This window comes from Eublepharis macularius, chromosome 18 (genome assembly GCF_028583425.1).
Source record: "Eublepharis macularius isolate TG4126 chromosome 18, MPM_Emac_v1.0, whole genome shotgun sequence".
NCBI classification, from domain to species: domain Eukaryota; kingdom Metazoa; phylum Chordata; class Lepidosauria; order Squamata; family Eublepharidae; genus Eublepharis; species Eublepharis macularius.
Window position 1 is genome coordinate 40,382,162 of NC_072807.1, and position 23,067 is coordinate 40,405,228.

At 46.1% G+C, this 23,067-nt stretch overlaps 1 protein-coding gene across 6 annotated transcripts in view; it reads right to left on the reverse strand.

Moving 5' to 3' along the window:
- The window catches only part of TCF12 (transcription factor 12), a 117,462-nt gene that overhangs the window by 50,575 nt on the left and 43,820 nt on the right, over nucleotides 1–23,067 (reverse strand). For all 6 annotated transcript variants that reach the window (XM_055002708.1, XM_055002712.1, XM_055002713.1 and 3 more), the window contains one exon: nucleotides 5,546–5,610. In XM_055002708.1, the coding sequence (XP_054858683.1) occupies nucleotides 5,546–5,610 (65 nt within the window). The remainder of the gene's footprint in view (nucleotides 1–5,545; nucleotides 5,611–23,067) is intronic.

The following is a 23,067-nucleotide window of genomic DNA, read 5'->3' on the forward strand; positions in this document are numbered from 1 at the left end:
ATTGGCAATGGCATCTGTTCATTGTTATTATGAAACAAATAATCTTTAGAAAGTTTTCCACAGAAAAATAAAGCTCCCCAAAGGTTCTTCCCCGCTGCTCTGCACGCAAGAAGAACACGCAAGCGCGCCAAGAAGCGGCACCCACGCCCAAGCCCCTGCCATGACATCTTCAGCCACGAAGTATGCGCTGAGGGAGAAGCAGGGACAGCTCGGAGTTACTGGCTGGCTTTTGACACATGAAAAAACACGTTCGAACATCACACGTGGCAAGTGCGGGCATTTGTGAAGCTAAATTATACTACAAATCCATTCTGTATGGAAATTTTAGGGATGTGTTTACGACTATCAGCAGGTTGTTAAAGAATCCAGCCTTGAGAATATCATTAAATAGTGAAAACAAAGGAACCTTGAATGAGTAATCAATAGTAACGGCCAGAAAATGAGGCAGATTTAGGGTTCTCTCTGAGGTTTTGTCTTAGAAAGTTTTCATTAAATGCATTGTGCTAACAAGTCATTAACTAGACACATGATTACATACCATTTCTTAAGTGCGAGAGGGACGGGGGAACCAGCAGCTGCCCCTGAACAGGTTTAAGGACAGCAGAACACTCCTCATCCTAAAACGTATAGCCCCGACACGCTCTACGCTATCCTGTCAGCCTGGAAGGGTACACAACAGTGATCAAGTGTGTACTCTCCCCGCTGCGTCAGGCAGCGAGCCCAGCGCCACCGGCACGAGCCCTGTCCCGAGGTCCTACACGAGGCAGGCCAGAACCGGACTTTTGCCTGCCTTATGAAGCACTGACAGCGGGGAACTCGGGGGCGTTCCCTTTTCTCTGTAAGAAAGCCTTTTCTTCAATATGCAAAGCTAAGTGCAGGAGAACTTGCTGCACCCTCAACAAATGACAAGGAAATACTTGGGGCTTAAATGCCTCACGCTCTGGGCCACGTCTGCCCACGGAGACCCGAGGAGGACTCAGAGCACCAGTCTCTTCCCTCCCCTGCTGGAAGCTAGGAAACCTTCCTCAGAAAATGGTGCCTAGCCAAATGGATATACGGTTGGCTTTTTGGGCCGCAGACAAAGCAGAAAAATGACCCTACTTTTAAACTGCTTTCTGGGGGGTGGGAGGTAGTGGCTGCATACTGTGTTAAGCGAACTAGGATCTGTTCATTTATACCCCCCTTTTCTCCCCAGTAGGGCTCACCCCCCTCCCCTCCATCTACCCTCACCACCACCCTGCAAAGTAGCTTAGGCTGGTGTGTCTTTCGCGCAAGGTCACCCATCAAGCTTCCAGGGCACTGCAGGGGTTTGAACCTGGGCCCACCAAATCCTAGTTCCGCATGCTCACCCCTGCACCACACTTGGCCACAGCAGCTCTCCCCTGAAGAACAAGCAGCGAGGGGGAAGGGGCAGTGGGATTTTCCCCGTGAGTCCTCAGGGTTTCCCCTCTTAGATGTAGCTAATATTATTTATTTAGAATAGTTCTATTCTGCCTCTGGAGGTCACATACAATTAAAACAGCATGGGTTTCTCAAGAGTAAGTCACGTCAGACTAACCTTCTCTCTTTTTTTGAGAAAGTTACTACCTTGCTGGATCAGAGGAAAGCTGTAGAGAGTTTATCTCGATTTCAGTAAGGCTTTCGGATAAGGTTCCACGTAATATCCATGTCGACAAGGTAAAATGTGGTTTGGACTCTATCACAGTTAGGTGGATCCAGGGCTTTTTTTCAGCGGGAACGCAGTGGAACGGAGTTCCGGCACCTCTTGAAAATGGTCACATGGCTGGTGGCCCCGCCCCCTGATCTCCAGACAGAGGGGAGTTGAGATTGCCCTCCGCGCCGCTCAACGGCACGGAGGGTAATCTAAACTCCCCTCTGCCTGGAGATCAGGGGGTGGGGCCACCAGCCATGTGACCATTTTCTCCGAGGGCAACCCACTGAGTTCCACCACCTCTTTTCCCAGAAAAAAAGCCCTGGGTGGATCTATAACTGGTTGACAGATTGCACCCAAAGAGTACTTGTTAATGGTTCCTCATTCTGTTGGAGAATAATCAAGAGATAAATGTAAAGTTCTGCATTTAGGTAGGAAAAATCAAAGGCATAATTATGGGATGGGAGAGACTTGTTGGCAGTAGTATGTGGAGATTTTTAAGCAGAGGCTAGATGGCCATCTGACAGCAATGCTGATTCTGTGAACCTGGGCAGATCATGAGGGGGAGGGCAGGAAGGGTTACATCTGTGCTTAGTTCTCGTGGCCCCTTCTTACATGCCCAGGGTAAGGCCGATTGCCACTTTGGGGTCAGGAAGCAGTTTTCCCCAGGCCAATTCGGCTAAGGATCCTAATGATGTTTTGCCATTTTCGGGGCATGGAGCAGGGGCCACTGAGGGTGTGTGTGTGTGTGTGTGTGCAGGGGGGATTTGTGAATTTTCTGCATTGTGCAGAGGATTGGACTAGATAACCCTGGAGGTACCTTTGAACCCTATGATTCTATGAAAACTATGTAAAAATATAAAAAGAAGCCATTAAAAACAAACCACTGGACATAAACAGCATAAGAACCGTCCATAGAATAGAATCAAACAATTTAAAAAGCTGCTAAAATAAAACTCCCAACTAAAAGCCTTGGTAAAAAGATGTGTTTTGTTCTGTTGCGGAAAAGTAAGTAAAGCAGGCGCCAGGCAAGCATCCGGAGGAGGGGTTCCAGAGGGAAGAGGCCACCACAGAAAATGCTGTAGTGGGTCACTGTACACAGCTACAACAGTTGTTAAAATTAGACACGCGTACACTGTACTGTAACAGTTAAAGAATATATGATGCCTCCCGCATAATGTCTCAAGTTTCTCTCTCTAACAACCATCCGTTTCTAGAAGCTGGCACTTCAAGTTCCAAACTTTCATTTTTACTGCTACGAGCTTCAGAGAACTGAAGATTTGTGTGGACTGGAACTAGCTTCTCTTTCACGTATTAGCTTTTTTTTTTGATTTGGTACAAATATTTCCAAATGTAATGAGAATTAGAAGCAGGTGAGAGGATTCGCAAGTTATACATGTTTATGCTAAACAGCAGTTCTGAAAACTGTAAATTAAGCTGCAAAAGAATTTTCAGAATTCATCTTTAGGATTTTGAAAAATATCTCGCATGACCAGTTTGTCAAAGCTACATTCACAAAGTTATCACAAAAAAATGGCAACCTCCGTAACAACTCTGCATTTAATGCAGTTAATGTGACAAAGTATGTCCTCTAGTGGTGAAATGAACTGAGCAATACTCCTTTGAAACAATTTTTTTAGGTCTGCGAGATTTATCAAACTCTGGACTTGCCAAGAGTTTTATCGTCGTCACCCCTTCTCCTCCCCCGCTACTGGGGGTCCGAAGGGTCTTCCGGTTCAACGAGTGGTTCTTTCCTATCAGAGCTGTTATCGGGTGTAGCTAACTTCAAACTTCCTGCCTTCAACCGATGAGTCCATTTGCAAGATCAGAACAATGGATTCCCCAGGGCTGGGAAGAGACATGGGAGTCGTATCTCGTTACAGATGATAATTTCTGCTTTAATCAAGCTGCACGGTGTCTTTACTCCGTACTTTGCTTCACCTCTCCTACTTCCTGACTGGGATATCGAGAGATGTATGATCCAGGGTGGTATTATCAGTTCGCCCGTCTGAAACAGAGTCCGCAATCTGGGCCTCAGGGGAGGGGCTACGGTAATTGCTCTGCAGGTTGATTAGAAAATTCTAACTCAAACTGCAATGTTGACAAAACTGGGGTGAGTTCTCCTGCCACTGACTCCACTGGTACCGAAGAGATCAGACCTGACCTACAGCTAGGGGCCAAGCGGGTCTCTCTAGATGTCTGGACAATATCAGTTTTGGCTACCAAAAGAGAGCTGATAGAACCAAAGTCAACGCTAGCGTCTGAAATAAATTAGAATGGAGATCCATATGTTTGGAACATATGTTTCTTAAGTGAGATTTTAGTCTAGATTTATTTCAACAGGTTTCTCAGTAAATTTTTAACAATGAAGGCAAGTCTCAACCTATACGCAATAGGCAGAAATCCTGACTATCTGTGGTAGGTAACTTCGCCTCACAAAAGAGCAATGATTGCAAGTTGTCTGTACAGCCACAGAGGTGTGGAAAGCTGAGAGAGTGAATATTTAAGAAAAGCCCCCAAAAATCCTTTAATAAACCAAGAAAAAACAAAGCTTCACAGAATAAGTTTATTTCTATGAATAACTGAGCAGGAAGTGCCTGCACTGTGCACTCCGGTCTTGCTAGCCGGGTGTTAGAGGCACTCTAGACAGTTTCCGCTGAGGCTCTGTGCAGGGCTCAAGCTTCCAGCTGTGTCGTACACACAGACCACAAACAACAGAGTTCACAGAAGATATCCAAGGGTCTGACTCAGTAGGGGGAGGCTGTAAGCATCTCAGCAAGAGGAACAACTCCAGTTCCTTTGATAGATTCTACAACCTTTAGACATATAATTGGCTTACAAGAAAACCATAATTGGACCTCCTGTAACTCGTATTCAGGAAAAAATGCATCTGGAAAAAATTGTTATAAGCTGCTCCAAGCCCGTGCGATAGATATCTAATGAATAAAACATTACAAGTAAAAATGACCAACTCCAGAACAGAAACTCTATCTCCAACTTTATATAAGGAAAGGGGAAATGAAAAGAGTTAGAATGACTTGCATGTCATCCGCCTCTGTCCTCCAGCCATTCGAGAGCATTCCTCGCTGACCCGTACCCTGCACTTCCTCCAGCTAATTCCTAACACCTGCTACCCACTTCCCTCAAGGACTTCTTTGCAGATTATCTTCAGGAGTCAACTCCAATTTCAGGAACGCAGACCCTTGGAGCAGTTTTTTCCCTTTCTCAGATGGAGGCGCACAATGTATGGGCGGGGGGGGGGGGGAAGGGGGAGAGCAGTTCTGGCGGCGGCGCTGCGTGATGAACGAAGAGCAGAGGGAGACGGAGGCTGGATATTTATTTCTATAGATAAGAGACCAGCACTAGGGCAGAGGAACCGTTTGTCACTCCCCCAATCCTCTCCTGGGGCTTAGAGCTATGTCACTTCCTTAATCAGATGCCACCTTTTTTTTCTAGTTTTTATCTTGTAAAATCGTCGGGATTGGGAATAGCATATTAATGCAAGAAAATATATCTAATATACAGTAAAGGCGAATGACTTGAAACTCTCCCCTTTCCTGGTCAGCTGCTGCTTCAGGCTGCTGCTAATCCTATTTGTGAGTTTGATTCTATTGTCTGGTTTTGTTCTTTGTATGTCTCCCCCTCCCCCCATTTCTATTTATAAGTCCCCCCCCCTGCCCCCGCCACCGGGAGCTGAACCCTACACGTTTAAGGCAGGGCAGAATTTTTTAACATGCAAACAACCACATCGTGAGCTGTAGGTTTCCAGAGCACTCGGCTTGCTTCGACTCAGCGGCTGTGCTTGCTCAGGGGTCTGGTTTTAGCACAAGCCAGCTGGGTCACCCCTGAGGTCCAGAAGCACACACCGAAGTCAGCTCCAATGCCATGTTTTACCTGACAGCCTGACAGTCCTGGCTCTCGACCAAACAATGGAAATGGACTTCTTTCTGTTGTTTTCCCTATAAAATAAAGTAAAATAAAACAATGAAATATCTCTTTCCGACATGCTAAAATCGTCCTAAAAGGAGTTAAACAGAGAGAAAAGAAAGAGTTCAAATAAGAAAAGGGGCAGAAATATTTATGTTTGATCTTAAAAATATTTTAAAAGCATGACCTAAATGGCCCTGGGCAAAGCAAAGCGTGCTGTACCAGAAACAGAAATGACATTGTGCTCAAGAATACACCTGAGATTACGCCCTGAGAAACGCGAGTCTCTGATCTCCTCGAGTATGAGATTATTTTTGCTGATATAATGTGCAAGCCAATCTTGTTTACAAATTACTGCTTGAAACTGAAAGGCAGGAAGGAGGAGAGACGCGGTTCACCCACCTCTCTCATAACACTGAGCTGAGACCGATGCATATTTCACCATCGCTTACTTGGAAAGTGGTGACATTATTGGTAAAAAGAGACAGTTAACAATTTTTTGCTCAAGCAATTTGCCTCCAACAACTGTCACAGAGCACACAAATAAAACACCCAGCATGCAAAACTGTTTGAAGCAGTATGAATCATTCTGTTCACATTAACTGGACTCAGCATTTTCTTTTCTGTAAATAAAAAACCTTACACCAAATGATAAACAGCTCTGACTAAAGTATGCAATATTCCAGGAAGGGTTGAAAACAAATATTTGCAAAACAATAAATTACGAAGACTGGAAAAATGACCGTGGCAAAGGAAAAGCTGAAATACACACCATTCCCGCTCTGGGGGGAGAACACCTTCCCAGGCACTCATGAAAAACAGTGTTGCACTTACGTGTAAGTGTTATTCGTCTAGGTCTTCGTGCAGGCACAGGCGCAGGCCAGCCAATGGAAAGATTTTTCAAGCTCTCAAATGCTAGAGGGTGCTCCTTCCCAGCAACACACCTGTGCAGAGCGTTCCCGCCAAAATGTGGTGTTGCTGGGCAGAGCGACCCTTCTTCCCTCAGTTCCTCCGATGCTGCCACAAGTTGTTGATAATCTCGCAGCGGAATAGGAGAGAGGGAGCGTGTGCCTGCACGAAGACCTAGAAGAACAACAGTTACAGGTAAGTGCAACAACGTTTCATCACCAGTCTTCAGTGGAGTCCTACACTGGGAGTATAGCAAGCTACTCACCGATGGAGGAGGGTGTTTGATATTCAAGCCAATACTGAGTGTACAACAGCCAATACTGAGTGTAGAACAGCTGTTCCTACTGAAGCGTCCCTCCCGGCGTTCATGTCCATGGAGTAATGACAGTGCCTTGGTGGAGTGTGCTTTGATGGATACTGGGCAGGGGACCTTAGCTGTGGCGTAGCGTTGTCTGACAGAGGCCACAATCCTTCGTGAGAGGGATTGACTGGCTACTGGGAGACCGTTCCGGGGGTCCGCATAGCATACGAACAAGGCCTTGGACCTTCAAAAGTGCTCTGTCCTGTGAAGGTAATATAGGAGAGCCCTCCTCACATCTAGTTTGTGAGTGCCCATTCCAAATCTGAGGATGGGGCATGGAAGAACACTGGAAAGACTGCCTTTGGCTGTAAATGGAACTTAGAGACAACGTTGGGTAAGAACTGTAAACTGGGGTACAGAATAACCTTTTCGTCAAAAAACTGGAGGAATGGGGGGTCCAAGTGGAGAGCTCCCAATTCGCCCACCCACCTTAGGGAAGTAATAACGACAAGTAGGGCGATCTTCCAAGAGAGTAAGTTTGAGAGCTTGAAAAATCTTTCCCGTCAGCTGGCCTGCACTTGCACAGTCCTAATGTGAGACTGCACTGAAGACAGTTGATGAACAGTAACGACCCTCCCGGACACATCATAGCTGCAAGACTAGACCTTGTGGCTCCCAGGCAGCACTGAAAGCAATGCAATCCACTACCTCCCAACAAATCAGCAGGGCAGTATATTTACACATTTCCACAAATACCGGACCAGTACGAGTGTGCTGAATCGATCTTAATAAACACTAGCCTCGTTAAAACTCAAGTTATAAATAATGTAAATACATAAATAAAATGTGTTTAGATGGTAAACAATTCAGTGGACACAACCTTAATACTGTAATTTGAAGCCTTTGTGCACAAACACATTCCAGCAAACACAACAGTAGTCTCTCTCTCTCTCTCTCTCTCTCACACACACACACACACACACACACACACACACACACACACACACACACAGAGAGAGAGAGAGAGAGAGAGAGGAAGCGTGCAACCAATGCCCCATGCAGCAAATGCACAGTCCTGGATATTATAGAATCATGTGAATTAAGCAACCGTGTACGTTTTTCCTGCTCAAGCGGCTGCCTGGCTCTGTACCCTTCACACATTGTGAAGATGGTCATTTCACTATAGTAGATTCTACCAAGCATCTCTCCTGAGAGATTTCAAAAAATATATAGCAACACACAAGGTTCAAAGCGATTAAAGTATACAAAAAGCACCAACTGGGAAGTTCCAACAAGTTCCAGCATTAAGGCATGTCTTTTAAACGTGCAACGATATTCACTGTTAGTGCTCTAACAGACATGCCAGACCAACAAAGAATTTATTTATTTATTTACATTATCTATAGTCCGCTTTTCTCACTGAGACTCAAGGCAGATTATAAAGCATGAGTCAGTGCAGTCAATTTCAATAAACAATGTAATAGGGTATATAAATGAAAATTTGCAAAAGATTTAAAATCAGCAGAAATCCAATGCTGAGTTGAAGAAATTCTGAAATAGAGCATGAGCAATTCTAAGACTGACTTATTAAACAACAAGAAACTACCCAGTAGGATTGTACTTACAGCAAAAGACAATACATCGTAGTAAAGTCTATAGTCCCTATCTCTTTACTGATTCCTCTCTTTGAGACCACTTAAGTTATATAATACAGCCTTCCTGAGTAAAAAGTCCTCTTGAATAATTCAGTTTTGCATCATTTGCGGAAAGCTGGGGAGAGCAAGAGCCTTCGTGACCTCTTCAGGTAGGCCATTCCATAAGGTGGGGGCCACCACAGAGAACGCACATGTTTGGACAGCTGCTGATTTAGCAGATGTGCAAGGTGGCACCTGCAGGAGACCCTGTCTAGAGGAGCAAAGTGCCAGGGTGGAACACAGGGAGAGGGGCAGTCCCGTAGATATGAGGGCTTGAGGCTGCGAAGAGCTTTGTATGTGATGGCCAAGACCTTGAACTGAGCCTGGTAACTGATTGCCAGCCAATGGAGTGACTGCAGAAGGGGAGTGATATTCATGCTCCGCCTCTCTCTCGATAATAACCGAGCTGCCGTGTTCTGCGTTAACTGGGGCCTCCGAAATAACTTAAGAGGGGAGACCTATGTACAATGCATTTCAGTAGTCAAGCCTCGAAGTTACCGTGGCATGGATTCAGGTGACCATGCGGAAGTAAAAGGCCATCTTCCAGGTTAGATGAGTTTGTGGAAGGCATTTTCATCTTTCCTTTTCAGAGCTCCTATGATCAAATGATTTTGAGCAATGACTAAAGGAGTAATAAATTAATTCCTACAGGAAAATATGCTATACAGGAATTTAGCAACCAATAAAGTTATATTCAGATCACTGTCTACCAGGGTGGATAAAAATCAATGATTTTTTATTTATTTTTTTAAAAATTGGATTTTTAAATTTAAATCGGATTTTTTAATAAAATGTTTTTTGAGAAAAAATCTATCTAAAGATAGTTTTCTATTTAAGATACATTATAGTCCAAAGGTTATCATCATGAAATAAGGATTAGTTTTTATTTATGTAGCATGAGGCTGTATATTCATGCAATGCTTAAATTTTTTGGTAAATAAATTCCATCAATCCATTCACAATGTCATGCTCTTCCAGAGGTTTCTGTAAGATTACCGGGCAGTTTCTCGGGCTACAAGATATTATCACAGATGCCTGGTTTTGCAGTTCTCAAAACTGTGAATTTGTGTCTGCAGAGATCACTTCTCCACAGCAAAAAGGTTATAAAATAAACAGAGACAGTTGAGAAAAAGACATTAATCCCCCTGTTCCTTTGCAAATCTTTGTACGCAGAACCAACCCCTTCTCTCTTAAGTGCTAAGTTTCAAAAAATTCAATGAATAGAAGACCGTCGGGAGTAGAACAGATCTGCACAAAAAAGTGTGTGTGAGGAGTCCTTATGTAGAAAACCATGATTTAAATTATTCTTACTGACTACTAATTTAAATCAATCCGATTTAAATCAAATCCACCCTGCTGTCTAGCATCAAATAGGAAGAATATCCCCTAGAAAGCCCTTAGCTGGTGCCTGGATGTCATGAACAAACCATTGTGCCTCACTTAATCTGGAGATTGTTATCCCTCCCCTCTGCTTTGACATGGCCAACTGTGACAGGTTTCTGCTCAGGAGGGGGCAGGGAGCACAAGACCGACCCAACCACCAGAGGTTTGCTTGTGACACTAGGAGACATGGCTGAACTCTCCATCAGGGACGCCCCCCCCCCATCCATCCATCCATTTTTACGGCTAGTTCAGAGTCCTTCAGAGTCCGTCTGAAGTTGACAATTCTTTGCTCCTATGATCACCTGAACCACAGCCCTGTCGTCTATTCAATCCATCTTGGCGAGGTCCTTTGGGAGCTCTGGATCTGTAGGGTCATCCGCCTTCCTGATTAATTCTGCTGACAAACCGTACTAATTTGTTCAGGATCAGGTATGAAATTAGCTCTAATGAACTTTGAATGAAACCATTAAAATACGCGAAAGGGACATTCATGACTACACTAAGAGATTTAAAGGGGAAACCTGAAGAGGCAGCCAAATACGACTAGCTGCTGCTGGCTGGAAGGCCCAGGTCACCTATTCTGAAGCGGTGCAGGCTGCAGGGCCAAATTTCTGACTCCCCCCAGGGAACAGAGACAAGGAAAGGGGCGGCCTTACATCTTCTTCGGCACAGCTCTATGGATAAACATGTGACAGTCCTGCGCACTGTCTGATGAACGGCGAGAGCGTTGACTTGGCAGTCTTAAATTTAACAGAAAATCTAGTAATGGAAATTCTTGGACTTGCTGCACACTTCCTGGAGCAAGATGAAGAAATGACAAGTAAAAATCAAGGCTCATAACAACAACAACAACAACATTCGATTTATATACCGCCCTTCAGGACAACTTAATGCCCACTCAGAGCGGTTTACAAAGCATGCCATTATTATCCCTACAAAAAAACACCCTGTGAGGTGGGTGGGGTTGAGAGAGCTCCAGAGAGCTGTGACTAGGCCAAGGTCACCCAGCTGGCTTCAAGTGGAGGAGTGGGGAATCAAACCCGGCTCTCCGGATTAGAATCCCGCGCTCTTAATCACTACGCCAAACTGGCTCTCATATTTGTTGGAGAGTTCTACATCTACCAAAGACCAAAGCAATATATGTGCTCCTTGCATTTTTTTTGTAACTGCAAAGTAAAATGTTAATATTAAGTATCAGTATATCCTAGGAGACATGTATGCCTGATGCTCAGTGGCTCCATTAAGTTATAATTAGAATACAAAACTGTAAAGAGTCAGTAACCCTTTAAGACTAACTAACTTTAATGTAGCATAAGCTTTGGAGAACCGCAGTTCTCTTAAGTCACACGCATCTAATGAAGAGAGCTGTGGTTCTCGAAAGCTTATGCTACTATAAAGTTGGTTAGTCTTAAAGTTGCTACTGGACTCTTTACTATTTTGCAATTACAGACTAGCACAGCTAACTTCTCTGTATACATAATCAGAAGACAGGAGTAAAATGTTTGCAGTCCATGCTTGGAGAGGCTCACAAACCCAGATGCTGTGTTCTGCTGCTTAGATAGCCAGTGATGGTTCAAGAGGAATCTCAAGCACAAGCAAACTTTACAATAGCTTTTCCTTGGTTTTTACTCTACATTTTAGGAATAATATACTCATGCAGAGCTTTCAAATATTTTCGTCAATAGGAAACTGCTAGTTTTTAAAAAAATAAAATTCCTTCAGGAAACTACAAAGCCCCCGTTTGGCAGGGCAAGGTTTGAAAAGGATCAGAGCAGCAGATGCGTTTATTATCAAGCTGCTGGCTGCTGAAGTTTAGTGTCACAGAAACCACAAGTCACAGAATTGCTGATCTATTCATCAGGACAATTTGCACAGTTATGAATTGCTTGTAAAGTACAGCAATGGACACAAGAGAAGATGTGTTAATTTAGCATTGCAACTGCTTTGCCGTTTTCTCTCTTTAAATGTGAATGGCATGTGATGGTGGCCAACTCTGCGGAACTCGTCTCCCCTAAAAGTTGGCCTTTATCCCCCACTTGCCTCCGGAAGAAGCAGGTGAAGACTTTTTCCCCTATCCCACGGCCTTTGCATTTTAAATTTTAGAGCCAACTGTTTTATGGTGCTGTGATTTATGTGATGTGTTGATGTTTTGGGGCATTAATATTTGGTTTTAAACTGCATATCACTTTGAAATCCTGTCTAAAACTCATATTAATATGCTGATTAACTTTTAAAAAACAGTTTTGAAGATCAGACTCCGCAAGGTTTCTTTTGTTCTTGGAAAGCTATCCAACCCTGATAGCACTGGTAAATATCAGAAGCTATCCCAACCCTTTGGAACTCCTGTTACCTCACTTGTAAAAATTGTTTTATCAAAGACTTAATTTCCACCATCTAGTATGTTCTGCGATGGTGGTACGCACAGCTATTCAGAACTATGTTTCAATTCCTTCACAATCTCCAATCTCCAAATGGTCCGAACCCAACTGGGTGTGGATAATAAGAGGAGGAGAGGAATGTGAGAGAGGAGCGCTGTTGCCACTTTGCGCATCAGTCCTCTTCCTGTGCTTTTGGGCAGACCCGATTTCTCCTTTCGCTGTTGCATTCCAAGGGGGCTCGATGTGGGCGTGGCTGAGGAAAGGCTACTGGATCCCCCCTCATCCTCTGCTTTTGCCTATGGCCCCTATTTGGAGGGGGAGGGAATAATGCCCGTCCCCCTTTCCCAGATGCCTGGCTTGAGGCAAGGCTGCAAACACAAACATTTGCCGCTGAAACATTTTAAATACTACCAAAAGATGAGTGCTTAAGATGTGACCCTTATTGCAGGAGCGTCATTTTTCCATTTCATTCCTCCTTAAATGTTGCAGCTTAAATAACGAGTCCTTCCCCACTGGATGAATATTTCAAAAGGCATGTTGTGCTGTTTCCATTTGGGGGCTTTTGTTAACGGGTTTCCTTCCCCTGGGCCCAAGACAAGCAAATGTGCTCTCTTCTCATTGGGCCTATTATCATTTTAATTATGTTCTCCTCCCAGGTGGTCTTGTTCCTGGATGGCTGCAGTTTATAAGCACTCGCTAAATATATGCAGAATGTTAACTCATAACTAAGGTATAATTATTTTTCACAGCTTAATAAAAATAATTATGGTGGTAAGCACATTGTTACTTGAATAGCCTCCTTTTGCTGACCTTTCAGTTGTGAGTCTGTTACTTTCGCCTGTGATGATTTTACAAAGAAAAAAACCTCCAGCGTTTCACTTTGCTTGACAGTTCAGAGGTCGACAGTTTCATGTCGAGGAGAGCCAAGTAAACAACTTGCCATGAATAATTTACACAGTGAACTGGGTTTTATTTTTCTTGCGAAGCATCTGTGAACAGATCCCCATTTCTTCAAACCGGTTGCCCAATGGCTTAGCTGGGTTGGAATTTTTCGCTCTTATGCCAGGGTTTAATTGAAAACCACTGCCCAGGAGAATTTTACGAACAGCCAGCCGCTGAGTGAGAGTTCCACCAGAAAGAGAACGGTAAGTCCACCACTGCTCAGCTTCTGTTGCGATAAACAAAAAAGGGGATCTTGGGCACTTGCATCCAGGGGCAGTGTTGCACAGTGGTTAAAGTCTTAGACTGGGCTCTGGGAGACTCGGGTTCAAATTCCCATTGTGCCACGAAGTCTGCCCGGTGGCCTTGTCACACACACTCAGCCAAACCTACCTCACAGGGCTGTTGTGCAGATAAAACTGGAGGAGAGAATTACGTAAGCTGCTTCGCGCCCCCACGGGGAGAACGGTGGAGGATAAAATAAGCAGAACTGGAAAAGACGGAGGAAAGAGCAAGCAAAACCATCAGGCTGAAACACTGTAATTTTTGGTTTGGGGAGGACAACTATAAGAGGACACCACAGAAGTTTGTAAATATCTTATGTGGTGTGCAGGAAGGAAATGTCAACAAGTAATACGGCAAACGAAAAGTGTATCTTCACACAATGAACTTTTAAAACAGAAAAATTATTGCATCATGCCTGCAAAGCAGGTTAGAGCAAGCAACACGGACTGTGGACATTTATTGACAATTTTCACATCAGGAAAAGTGTGGTGCCGGAGCTGTGGCTGTGGCAGAGCATCTGCTTGGCATGCAGAAGGCCCCAGGTTCAATCCCCAGGACGTCCATTTAAAGAATCTGGCAGTAGGTGAAGTCAAAGACCTCGACCTGAGACCCTGGAGAGCTGCAGCCAGTCTGAACGGACAAGACCGACAGCAAAGGGCTAATGGTCTGATTTGGTATATGGCAGCTTCATGTCTGTTCATGTGCGAGTGGCGCTGAATCAAAGCCTTTAGTCAGCAAGAACTGCGCGCCTTCCTTCACTGGACCCTGAATCCTGTCCACTTAACTAAGAACACAGGAAGAGCCCGGCTGTGCAGGGCTTGCATCAGTGGTGCATCTGGTCTAACAGCCTGTCTAACACAGCAGCCAACCAGTTGCTCTAGACAGCCAACCACATACACACAGAAGCCAAAGCCTGCTCCGAATGCTGCCTCCTCCTAGCGCACGGGCGTCCAAAGGTTTGCTGCCTCTGAACATGCATCACCCTACATTCTGGCGAGACTTGTGTGCTGACTTTCATGGCGAACTCTCACCACGTGGCAGCACTAGGAGAGCTGCGCCCATCGTGGGCAGCTTCAGTACCACCAGGGGTTTGCTTCCCCTGCGATGGGTAAACAGAGACTCGTTCCTAGCCGGCATGCCACACGCTGGAGGCATTTTTTTCAATTACGTGTTGCTTGGAGATATACAGAAACACTGCCTGAAGTATTCTACGCCTCCGCACACTCAGCTGGGTACTTTTGAATTAATACACCTTGTTTACTACTGGTGTTTCGTGTTGCAAAAGGAAGGCATGTTCTAAGAAAGGGAGAAATTAGAAATTCAGCTCTTCTATCGGAGACATCCATCTTAATGTTTATGACATTTTAAGCTGTAAACTTGTGGTCCCCAACCAGAATGAGTAAGAGTGAAGCTGCAGGCAAAACTGTCTTCATATACCACGATCGATTATTGCTGTCAGGTTAATGTTCCATGTGGAGCCATATGGCAGGAGAACATATTCAACAAAGAAAATTCCTTGAACTTGTTACCATCAGCATTTGTAGTCGTTCCAAAAGCCTGACATAAACAGCTTTAGTGTATTTTGAACACTTCACTTAACCTCCACGGCAAAAGCAATGAACACAGCACAAAAAGGAAGGAGAACGGAGGCAGTGGAAGTGCCATAAAAGTGACTATGCGTTTTATAATTTTTCCTAAACAAGTGATTTTCAGTTACAGTGAACCTGAATCTCCCAACTCGAAAATACCCCCAACAAACCCATATTTGTGCTGTATGAAAGTGTACTCCTAAATCCAAACAATGTGGTTCACACACAAATACCATTAATTTTTTTTTTCTAATTCACATGCTCTTTCTTACTCTCAGTTGTAAAATTATAGAAGTGTAGCCATGCTTCATTAGCTCGAAGGCAATTTAAATCAAGTAACTTTCTATGCATGGAAGGTAGGTCACAGCTGAATTGTGAACTCCCCAGCCCCTCTGGCACTGGCACAACCCATCACATCAAGTCAGAGATAAGGCTCAACGATGAGAAGAACTTCATTCCAGCCCCCAGAGTAGCAACAATAAAATGCTGAGAAAACACACCATCAAATCCTGAACACAGCATCAATTTCGGTTAATTACAGCCTTGTCAGCAATGTGATTATTCAAACAGCTCGTGCAAATGTTAACGAGTTCTTATTTGCATATTTATTTTTTCCTTTGTTGAAATGTCATTATTACATTCTACAATGATGAATACTGCTGATGAAGTGGTCTGATATGCAATTAGTCATTAAGTGGAATAAATAGATCAATTATGAAAAAACTAAGATTAAGAAATATCAAACAAGACTGCCCAATATCACTAAAGGATCTTTTAAAAAGACCACTGCATACTAATTTTTGTCATTTAGATTTCAAAATGGTTACGTTCAACTTAGAATGTCAGTGAGGTTTTATAATTAAGTAATCAGGTATGTGATACAGAAGGTGAGGGAGAGGGGAAGGGGTTAAAGCTGGACTCCAGCACTGCTGCCTGAAACCCCTTCCCTGTTCGCGGTTATCGACTTCAGCCTCCTAGACTCAGGGGATGCAGACAGTAAAGAAATTTTGTAAAGAAATAGGAGGGAGCACAGCTTGCAATTCTAGTTTGTTTTAAAAGGCAACATCTTGCTTAGCCTTTTGCGACTGCTTGCTACCGTTCGTTATTCAGCCAGTGCTTGCTTTTTGCTGTACAACACACACACACACACACACACACACATTACTGCAGACCAGATGGGAACATTCCACATGACCAAACCAATCAATCACCTCAGTGGGGCGCAGGTGCAACACAGCCGTGTAGCAACACACCATTTCACAGTCTATCGGGCACAAACACATGGTCACCAATCAATGGCACCCCAAAGACCTCTGAGGAGGGGGGGCTCTCTCGAGTCTTACTGGTCCATGCCTGATGACTTCATAATCACACATCATTTCATTCACTGGAGGATACAAACCAGAATTCTAATAACCTTCTATTGAAAGTGCTTCATGTCGTGCATATTAATAAGAGTGCTGCTGATAGTGAAGTCACTGGCTTTAAGCTCTATGGAGCGGAGACTGAAGCAACTAAAAACTGAAAACTTCTGCATGGAGGATTTTCTCTCGAGTCCAAGATCAATGACTTCACAACAAAGAACACATACAAAGCTGTTATTTTTACACAAAATAAAGGAACTGTTAGACAATATCAAGCTTGCAGAGATAAAGAAGTAGCCCTACGCCCTCCCCTACAGAGAAACGTCCTCCATCAGACAGGCCACCCTGACCAGATTTATCACGGCAGCTTCCCAGAGCTGACACTACGCAAATGACTGAACTGGGCATTAACAGGCTTCTCTCTGGCTGGCTTGTGCAGCAGCACTGCCGTGCCTGGCACGATCCCCCCCCCATGCAGATCAATCACTCGCGGGGCAAAACTCCAGAGGAGGGGATCTGGGTAGGGCAGCTCTTGCCCGTGCCCGCTCTCAAGTTTTACCCGCACAGAGTAAGAACTCCTTCCTCCGGAGGCACGGGGCCTTGTTACTGAGCTCCTGGGGAACTCCTGACCAGGATTCCGGGGTGCCCTCCTCGTTTTCAAGACAGGGATCCCCTGAGACAGCCTCACACGTGCAAACCCACAAGAGAAACCACACTGTACAGCCCCGCAGCCTCTGTTTGCCCTCCCTGGTCACAGCACATTTGCTGCCATTCTGAAAAGGGGGCGCGTGAGGGGCAGTGGGCCACCCCGACAGAGGTTACCGCGAAGTCCTAATGACGTTATTCCAAACGAGGGCATTCCCTGTGCCCCCTTTACCAACTGGGGGCCTGCATCACACCAGTGTGTAGTGGCTGGATGAAGCTGAGTCCCACTTAATTCCTTGGTTTTCATTCAGATTCTGCCTTTTATAGGAGAACGTTGCGCCAACTTATACAAAATCAAAAAAACAGAACATAATCAATTCTAGGACTGACATTAGACAATATGAAGCACTGGTAGTATATTGGAGTACAAATTTAAAAGCAACAGACAATATGTAAGGCAACATAGTGGTGAAGTCTATGGTTCCATCTTAACTCATTAGCGAAGCATCTGAGAGCCCCTCCCTACAACACAAAAGCCTTTTTGAATAATTCATTTTGAATAAATCGTTTGCAGAAAGCCAGGAGCGTGGGGGGCTCCCCTGACCTCCTCAGGCAGGCCCTTCCACAGGGTGGGGGCCACCACAGAGAAAGCCCGTGTACGAGCGGCTGTTGATTTCACCCAAGTGCAGGGTGGCACCTGCAAGAGACCCTGTTCAGATGAGCGAAGCTGCCACAGAGAGACATAGAGAGGAAGGCGGTTCCATAGGTATGCTGGACCAAGGGCGTGAAAAGCTTTGTATGTGATAATCAATATCTTGAATTGAGCACGGTAACTGACAGGTAGCCAATGAAGTGACTGTAGCATGGGAGTGATGTTCATGCTCCTGCTCGCTTCTGCTAACAGTCAAGCTGCAGCATTTTGCACCAATTGGAGCCTCCTAGTTAACTTAGCTGGGAGACCAATGTATAGTACATTACAATAAGCCTTGATGTTACCATAGTATGGATCCAGGTGGCCTGGTCGGCCGTGTCGAGGTAAGAAGCCATCTTCCAGGCTAGAGTGAGGTTGTAGAAAGCATTTTTTTGCGGCTGCCTTGTTTTTCTAGTAGTAGCGCTGAATCCAGTATAACCCCATGGCTCTTAACCGAATCTGCAAGGGTCAGACGAACTCCACTGAAAGTGGGGAGTACAATGTCCTTCAAGATCTCTGCCTTCCCAACAAGCATCACTTCAGTCTTGTCTGGGTTCAATTTCAATTTGTTGTTTTTCAGCCATTTCACCACAGCTGTCAGGCAGCGATCTGAGATTTCCACTGCATCCTGTGGGGACCTGGATAGCGAGATACAGAGCTGGGTGTCATCTGCATATTGATGACATCCCACTCTATAGCTGCGAGTTTTCCTAAAGGTTTTACATAGAGGTTGAATAACACGGGAGATAAGATTGCACCCTGCGGAACCCCACAAGGTAGTTCCCATTCTGGAGACAGCTGATCTCCAACAGCAACCCTTTGGGTCCACTCCATGAGAAACGATTTAAACCAGTCCAGGGCACATCCTTTGATGCCCACTTCTGTTTCTAGACGCCTCAACAGGAAGGCCTGGTCTACCGTGTCAAAGGCTGCGGACAGATCCAGGAGGAGCAATGAGGAGGCGTGGCCTTTTGTCTATGTTCAGACGGAGACCATCCACTAAAGCTACTAGTGCTGCCTCTGTCCCATGCCCTGGTCTGAATCCAGACTGGAAAGGGTCTACAGCACTGGAGTTTTCCAGGAAGATCTGGAGCTGGTCCACGACGGCTCTCTCCCTCACTCTCCAGCACTGAGCCTGGACTACTACAGGGCATCCTATACGGCCTTGCCATGGAGGCCTGGCAGGAACAGCTGCAGGACACACCCACCAGCATCTACACCAAGGCAGCTATGCCGGGCCGTGTCGAAACACTGCACGACTCATCAGTAACAACCCTGCAACAGGACAGCTCTTGTGTTTCCACCAGAAAAGAAGCAGCCTTCTGGGCCTTTCCCAGCAGGCAGCTAATTCCACAAGGGAGGACCCACAACCTGGGCAGCCTGTCCATATTAAAACAACTTTTCTTCTGCATGCTCGAGCGCGAGCTGGACAGTCGAGCACAAGCAGCTCCTTTGCCGTGTCACCTGCATGGCCACGGTGAGCCAGGGAAGCACGCAGCGTTGCGTCTCCGGTAGCTGCTCCTCCACACACTGAGCCTGAATTTCATCCAGAAGGGATGCAAGTTTCTTTCATCAGGACAAATTGGAGGGCAAAAACTTCATGTACAGATATTTCTCTTTGACAAAGCAGAATAGAGACAAAAATCTGCAGCGGGCTCAGACGCAGGCTTGGATCAGGCATACCAGCCAGTCATGGTCTGGTCTGCACAAAGCAAACATGCTGGCAAGGAATTTGGGATCACTCCTGAGATCCCCTCCCCCACTACAGCCTAATCGGTTACTGGTTTTCCCGACAACATGGTTTGCAATCCAAATTTATCAGGCAAGGGCAATTTGGTTTATACACAGCGGCAAACTGTGACCTCCCAAAACCAGAAAGTGACTCTTCCGTGGTATGCGAGAGGAGGATTTCTTGAGTGAGCAAGACAGGGCCTTCTCACGGGCTCGTTCACAGTTTGGCACTCTGCCTGACCGGGGCCAAGTGCAAGCGCCACGGCGGGACCAGCTCCACCACTTGTGGGCAAGAACTGACTGGGCGTACACGGAAAGGGGACCAAAGCCCAAACTTCTGCCCTCAGCCTCTTGATACATGTTGCAAAGAAGAGCTTGGTCAAAGAGGGATCTGCAGGCATTTTAGAAAAGCGGCTGAAGGGGACTGTCATGGGAGATCGATAAAATACAACACCTTAATCCCCAAAATATGGGAGCCAAAAGAACAACAGTTTTAGTGCCACGGGAAATGGGGGGGGGGATATTCAGCAGATAAGCTCGTTGTTGCTTAGAGCGACCAATCTGGACAATGGGCAGATCTACCTCTGTTTCTCCCAGGCACACAGCCCAGTTGGTTGAGAGGTCCCTGCTTCTGCATGGTTTCTCCTCCACTTCCACTTCGGTTTCTTTTCCCTTCTCCTTTTTCCTGCAGGACCAGAGCTGTGCTTGATGGCTGGAGAGAAGACCCTGGAGCAGGACTCGGAGAAGCAGGCGGCGCACCTAGCAGGGCTTTGTGCGGTTTGCAGGGCCTTACGCTTCCCAGGGTGCTCACGGAGGAACAGGGCGCAGAGCTGCTCTCCTGGGGCCCTCTTACGGGCTCTCCTCGCCCATTACCTGCTCCGCCGCTCTTGGGAGCAGGCTGTGGCTCAGCAGGGCCGTTCCTCAGTAGCCGAGGCTCACCCACGTACTTCTCATGGGATCCAACGCAGGGTCTTCTCTCCAGGCCACCAAGCACGGCTCCTGCCCCTGCAGCTGCCGGGTGGCGACAGGACACAGGAGGGCATCTGCTGCAACTGGATGGCACCACCAAGCGGGAGTGGGCCGCAAGAGCAGCAGCACCCCACCCCAAATCCTAGATGGGGCACTCTGTCTCAGGACTGAGCCCTCTCCAGCCATTCCATCGCAGTCCGCCCCAGTGTCATGAAATCCTTCCGGAATGCCGTATATTCCACACACTACCCGCATTTATGCAGCCTGCTCTTCCTGCCACCCCAACATTGAAGCATCTGCTTGCCCAGATCCAATATTCACTGCGATGTGTTACTCTTTGAAAAGTGTTATTAGCCCTCCTCGCAGAACGCGGCCATAGAAACTCTGTATGTCACCACCTGCCTTGGGTCCAGGCGGCCCTGAGCACCACACATTAAACAAGGCTTGGTTTGTTCTTCCCTTACCTCTCAGAGCACCCAGCAACGCACCCTTGTAAGTGGCATCCTCCACTCCTGGGCATGCTTCCCCCAGTCCTCTCAGCAAATCTTGCCACAAATCATTTGGCCAGTCCCAGGTGACTCATAGCGCAGAAGCTGCGAGACGGGGGCTCGTTCCTTGATTTCCACATTCCCTTAAAATGCATTAAAGCCCCTCCTTACCTAGCAGGTTGTTTTTATATTTGCAAGGCACCAAGAGAGCCAACTGGTCGAGGGGAAGGACAGACCAGACATACCCGGGGCCACCAACACCCCCATCCTCCATTTTTTATTTTTCCACTTCAATCATGACACCAGCCTCTGCCAGTTTATACAGCATTTTCTCATCTAATTTAACTGGAAGAAACTGAAATAAAATCAGTATGCATTTAAGTAAACATTTTATTTTTGATATTCTATGGAAGATAATTTTTAACATTTCGCAAAATACATCTGAACCTTGTTTTCTGAGCACAGCTCAACAGCCGTGGCGTTCAGACTGGCTACATGTTCCTATAAGTGCAGGCGTGTGTGTGTGTGTGTGTGTGTGTGTGTGTGTGTGTCAGCCTCATCTTCACACCTGCTCACTGTATAATTTCTTTACACTTGACTTCAAAGGCCGCATCCTCACAATGCTGAGGGCAGCGAGAGGCCTCCCTCAGAGCACTTGCAAGCACAGACAGAAATACCAGCCGGCCACGCACCTGCAACTCTGGATTCTAACGTCCTTCACCTGACGGCCATCCTTGTCCCTCAGTCCACCCACCGCAGCTGCTAACAAGGGGGATGCAGGGGAGCAGCGGGGAGAGGCGTAAGCGGACACCTGCTCCAGCCTGCACCGCAGGAACGGGATCCCTGGAGGCTTCCTGGAGACGTATTGCTTCATTAAGGGAAACCTGGAAAACTACTGGACTGACACAGACCATGAACGGAACAGAATGGGGGAAAGGCTCACGCGCTGTCTGATGTACTGGAACCCAATGCTCTGTATGCCACGTTGTTCCCACTAGTTTCCATGACAGAAAAAGAAAAGAGTGCCTGTTTCATTGTGAGCAGTATTCATTTCAAGCAACTCTTGAGGAGAAATTGCACAGGCCACATCACATCATGCACAATACTATGCAAGGCAGCGTTATCAACTAAGGACTTGGTTCTCTAGAGGTAGATTCAATTTAGAAGCTAAAATCCTACTTAGAGGATTTTGTGTGCATGTGTGGGGACTTTTTACTTAAGTAACTCTTTCAGCGTTTTAACAAACAACTTTCTGCCTTAATAAGGGTGTGTGTGTTATGTGCCGTCAAGTCGCCTCCGACCTATGGCGACCCTACGAATGAAAGACCTCCAAAAGGTCCTCTCATTAACAGACTTGCTCAGATCTTGCAGACTGGAGGACGTGGCTTCTTTTATCGAGTCAAGCCATCTCGTTTTAGATCTTCCTCTTTTCCCAAAGAAAAACACACTCTCGTTCAGTTGGTTACGAAGTTAGACCTTGCAAGTACAGATTCTCAGACACCAACAGTTCTCTCACTGTCAGGAAAGACAGTTTGTTTAGTTGAAAACTCTTTTGCTTTAATTTTACCCCATTGGTTCTGGTCCAATCCGCTGGGGCAATAGAAAACAACTCCGCTCCACCATCAATGAGACAGCCCTTCAAATACTTGAAGAGGGCTCTCGTATCACCTCTCAGTCGCCTCCCCTTTGGGCCAAACCTTTCCTCACTAGACGGGGTCTCCAGACCCCTCCCCATCTTGGTTGTTCTCCTTTGGGCACGTTCCAGCTTGTCAACATCCTTCTTAAACTGCGGTGCCCAAGACTGTACATACGGTACCTGGGGCACAGAAGGACCACAGTCAGTGTGGCTTGCATCACACACTCCGGGCAACAGTGCAGAAACAGTTCTCCTCCTTCCCAGGCAGGAAGAGACGCACCACTTCCTGCTCCAGGTGAAACAGGGGCAGCCCCACATCCAGCCCGTTGCAGCAGCCACAATGTAAGGCTACAAAGGACCGGAAAACGGTTGTCATGCCTAACTCTGGCAAAACGATGTCAAGGCTTTGCAGGCGCCTGGCTACCATCTCAGCCCACACTTTGCAAGGAAGCCGCAAGCCACACTAAGGCTGCCCATTTAAGTATCC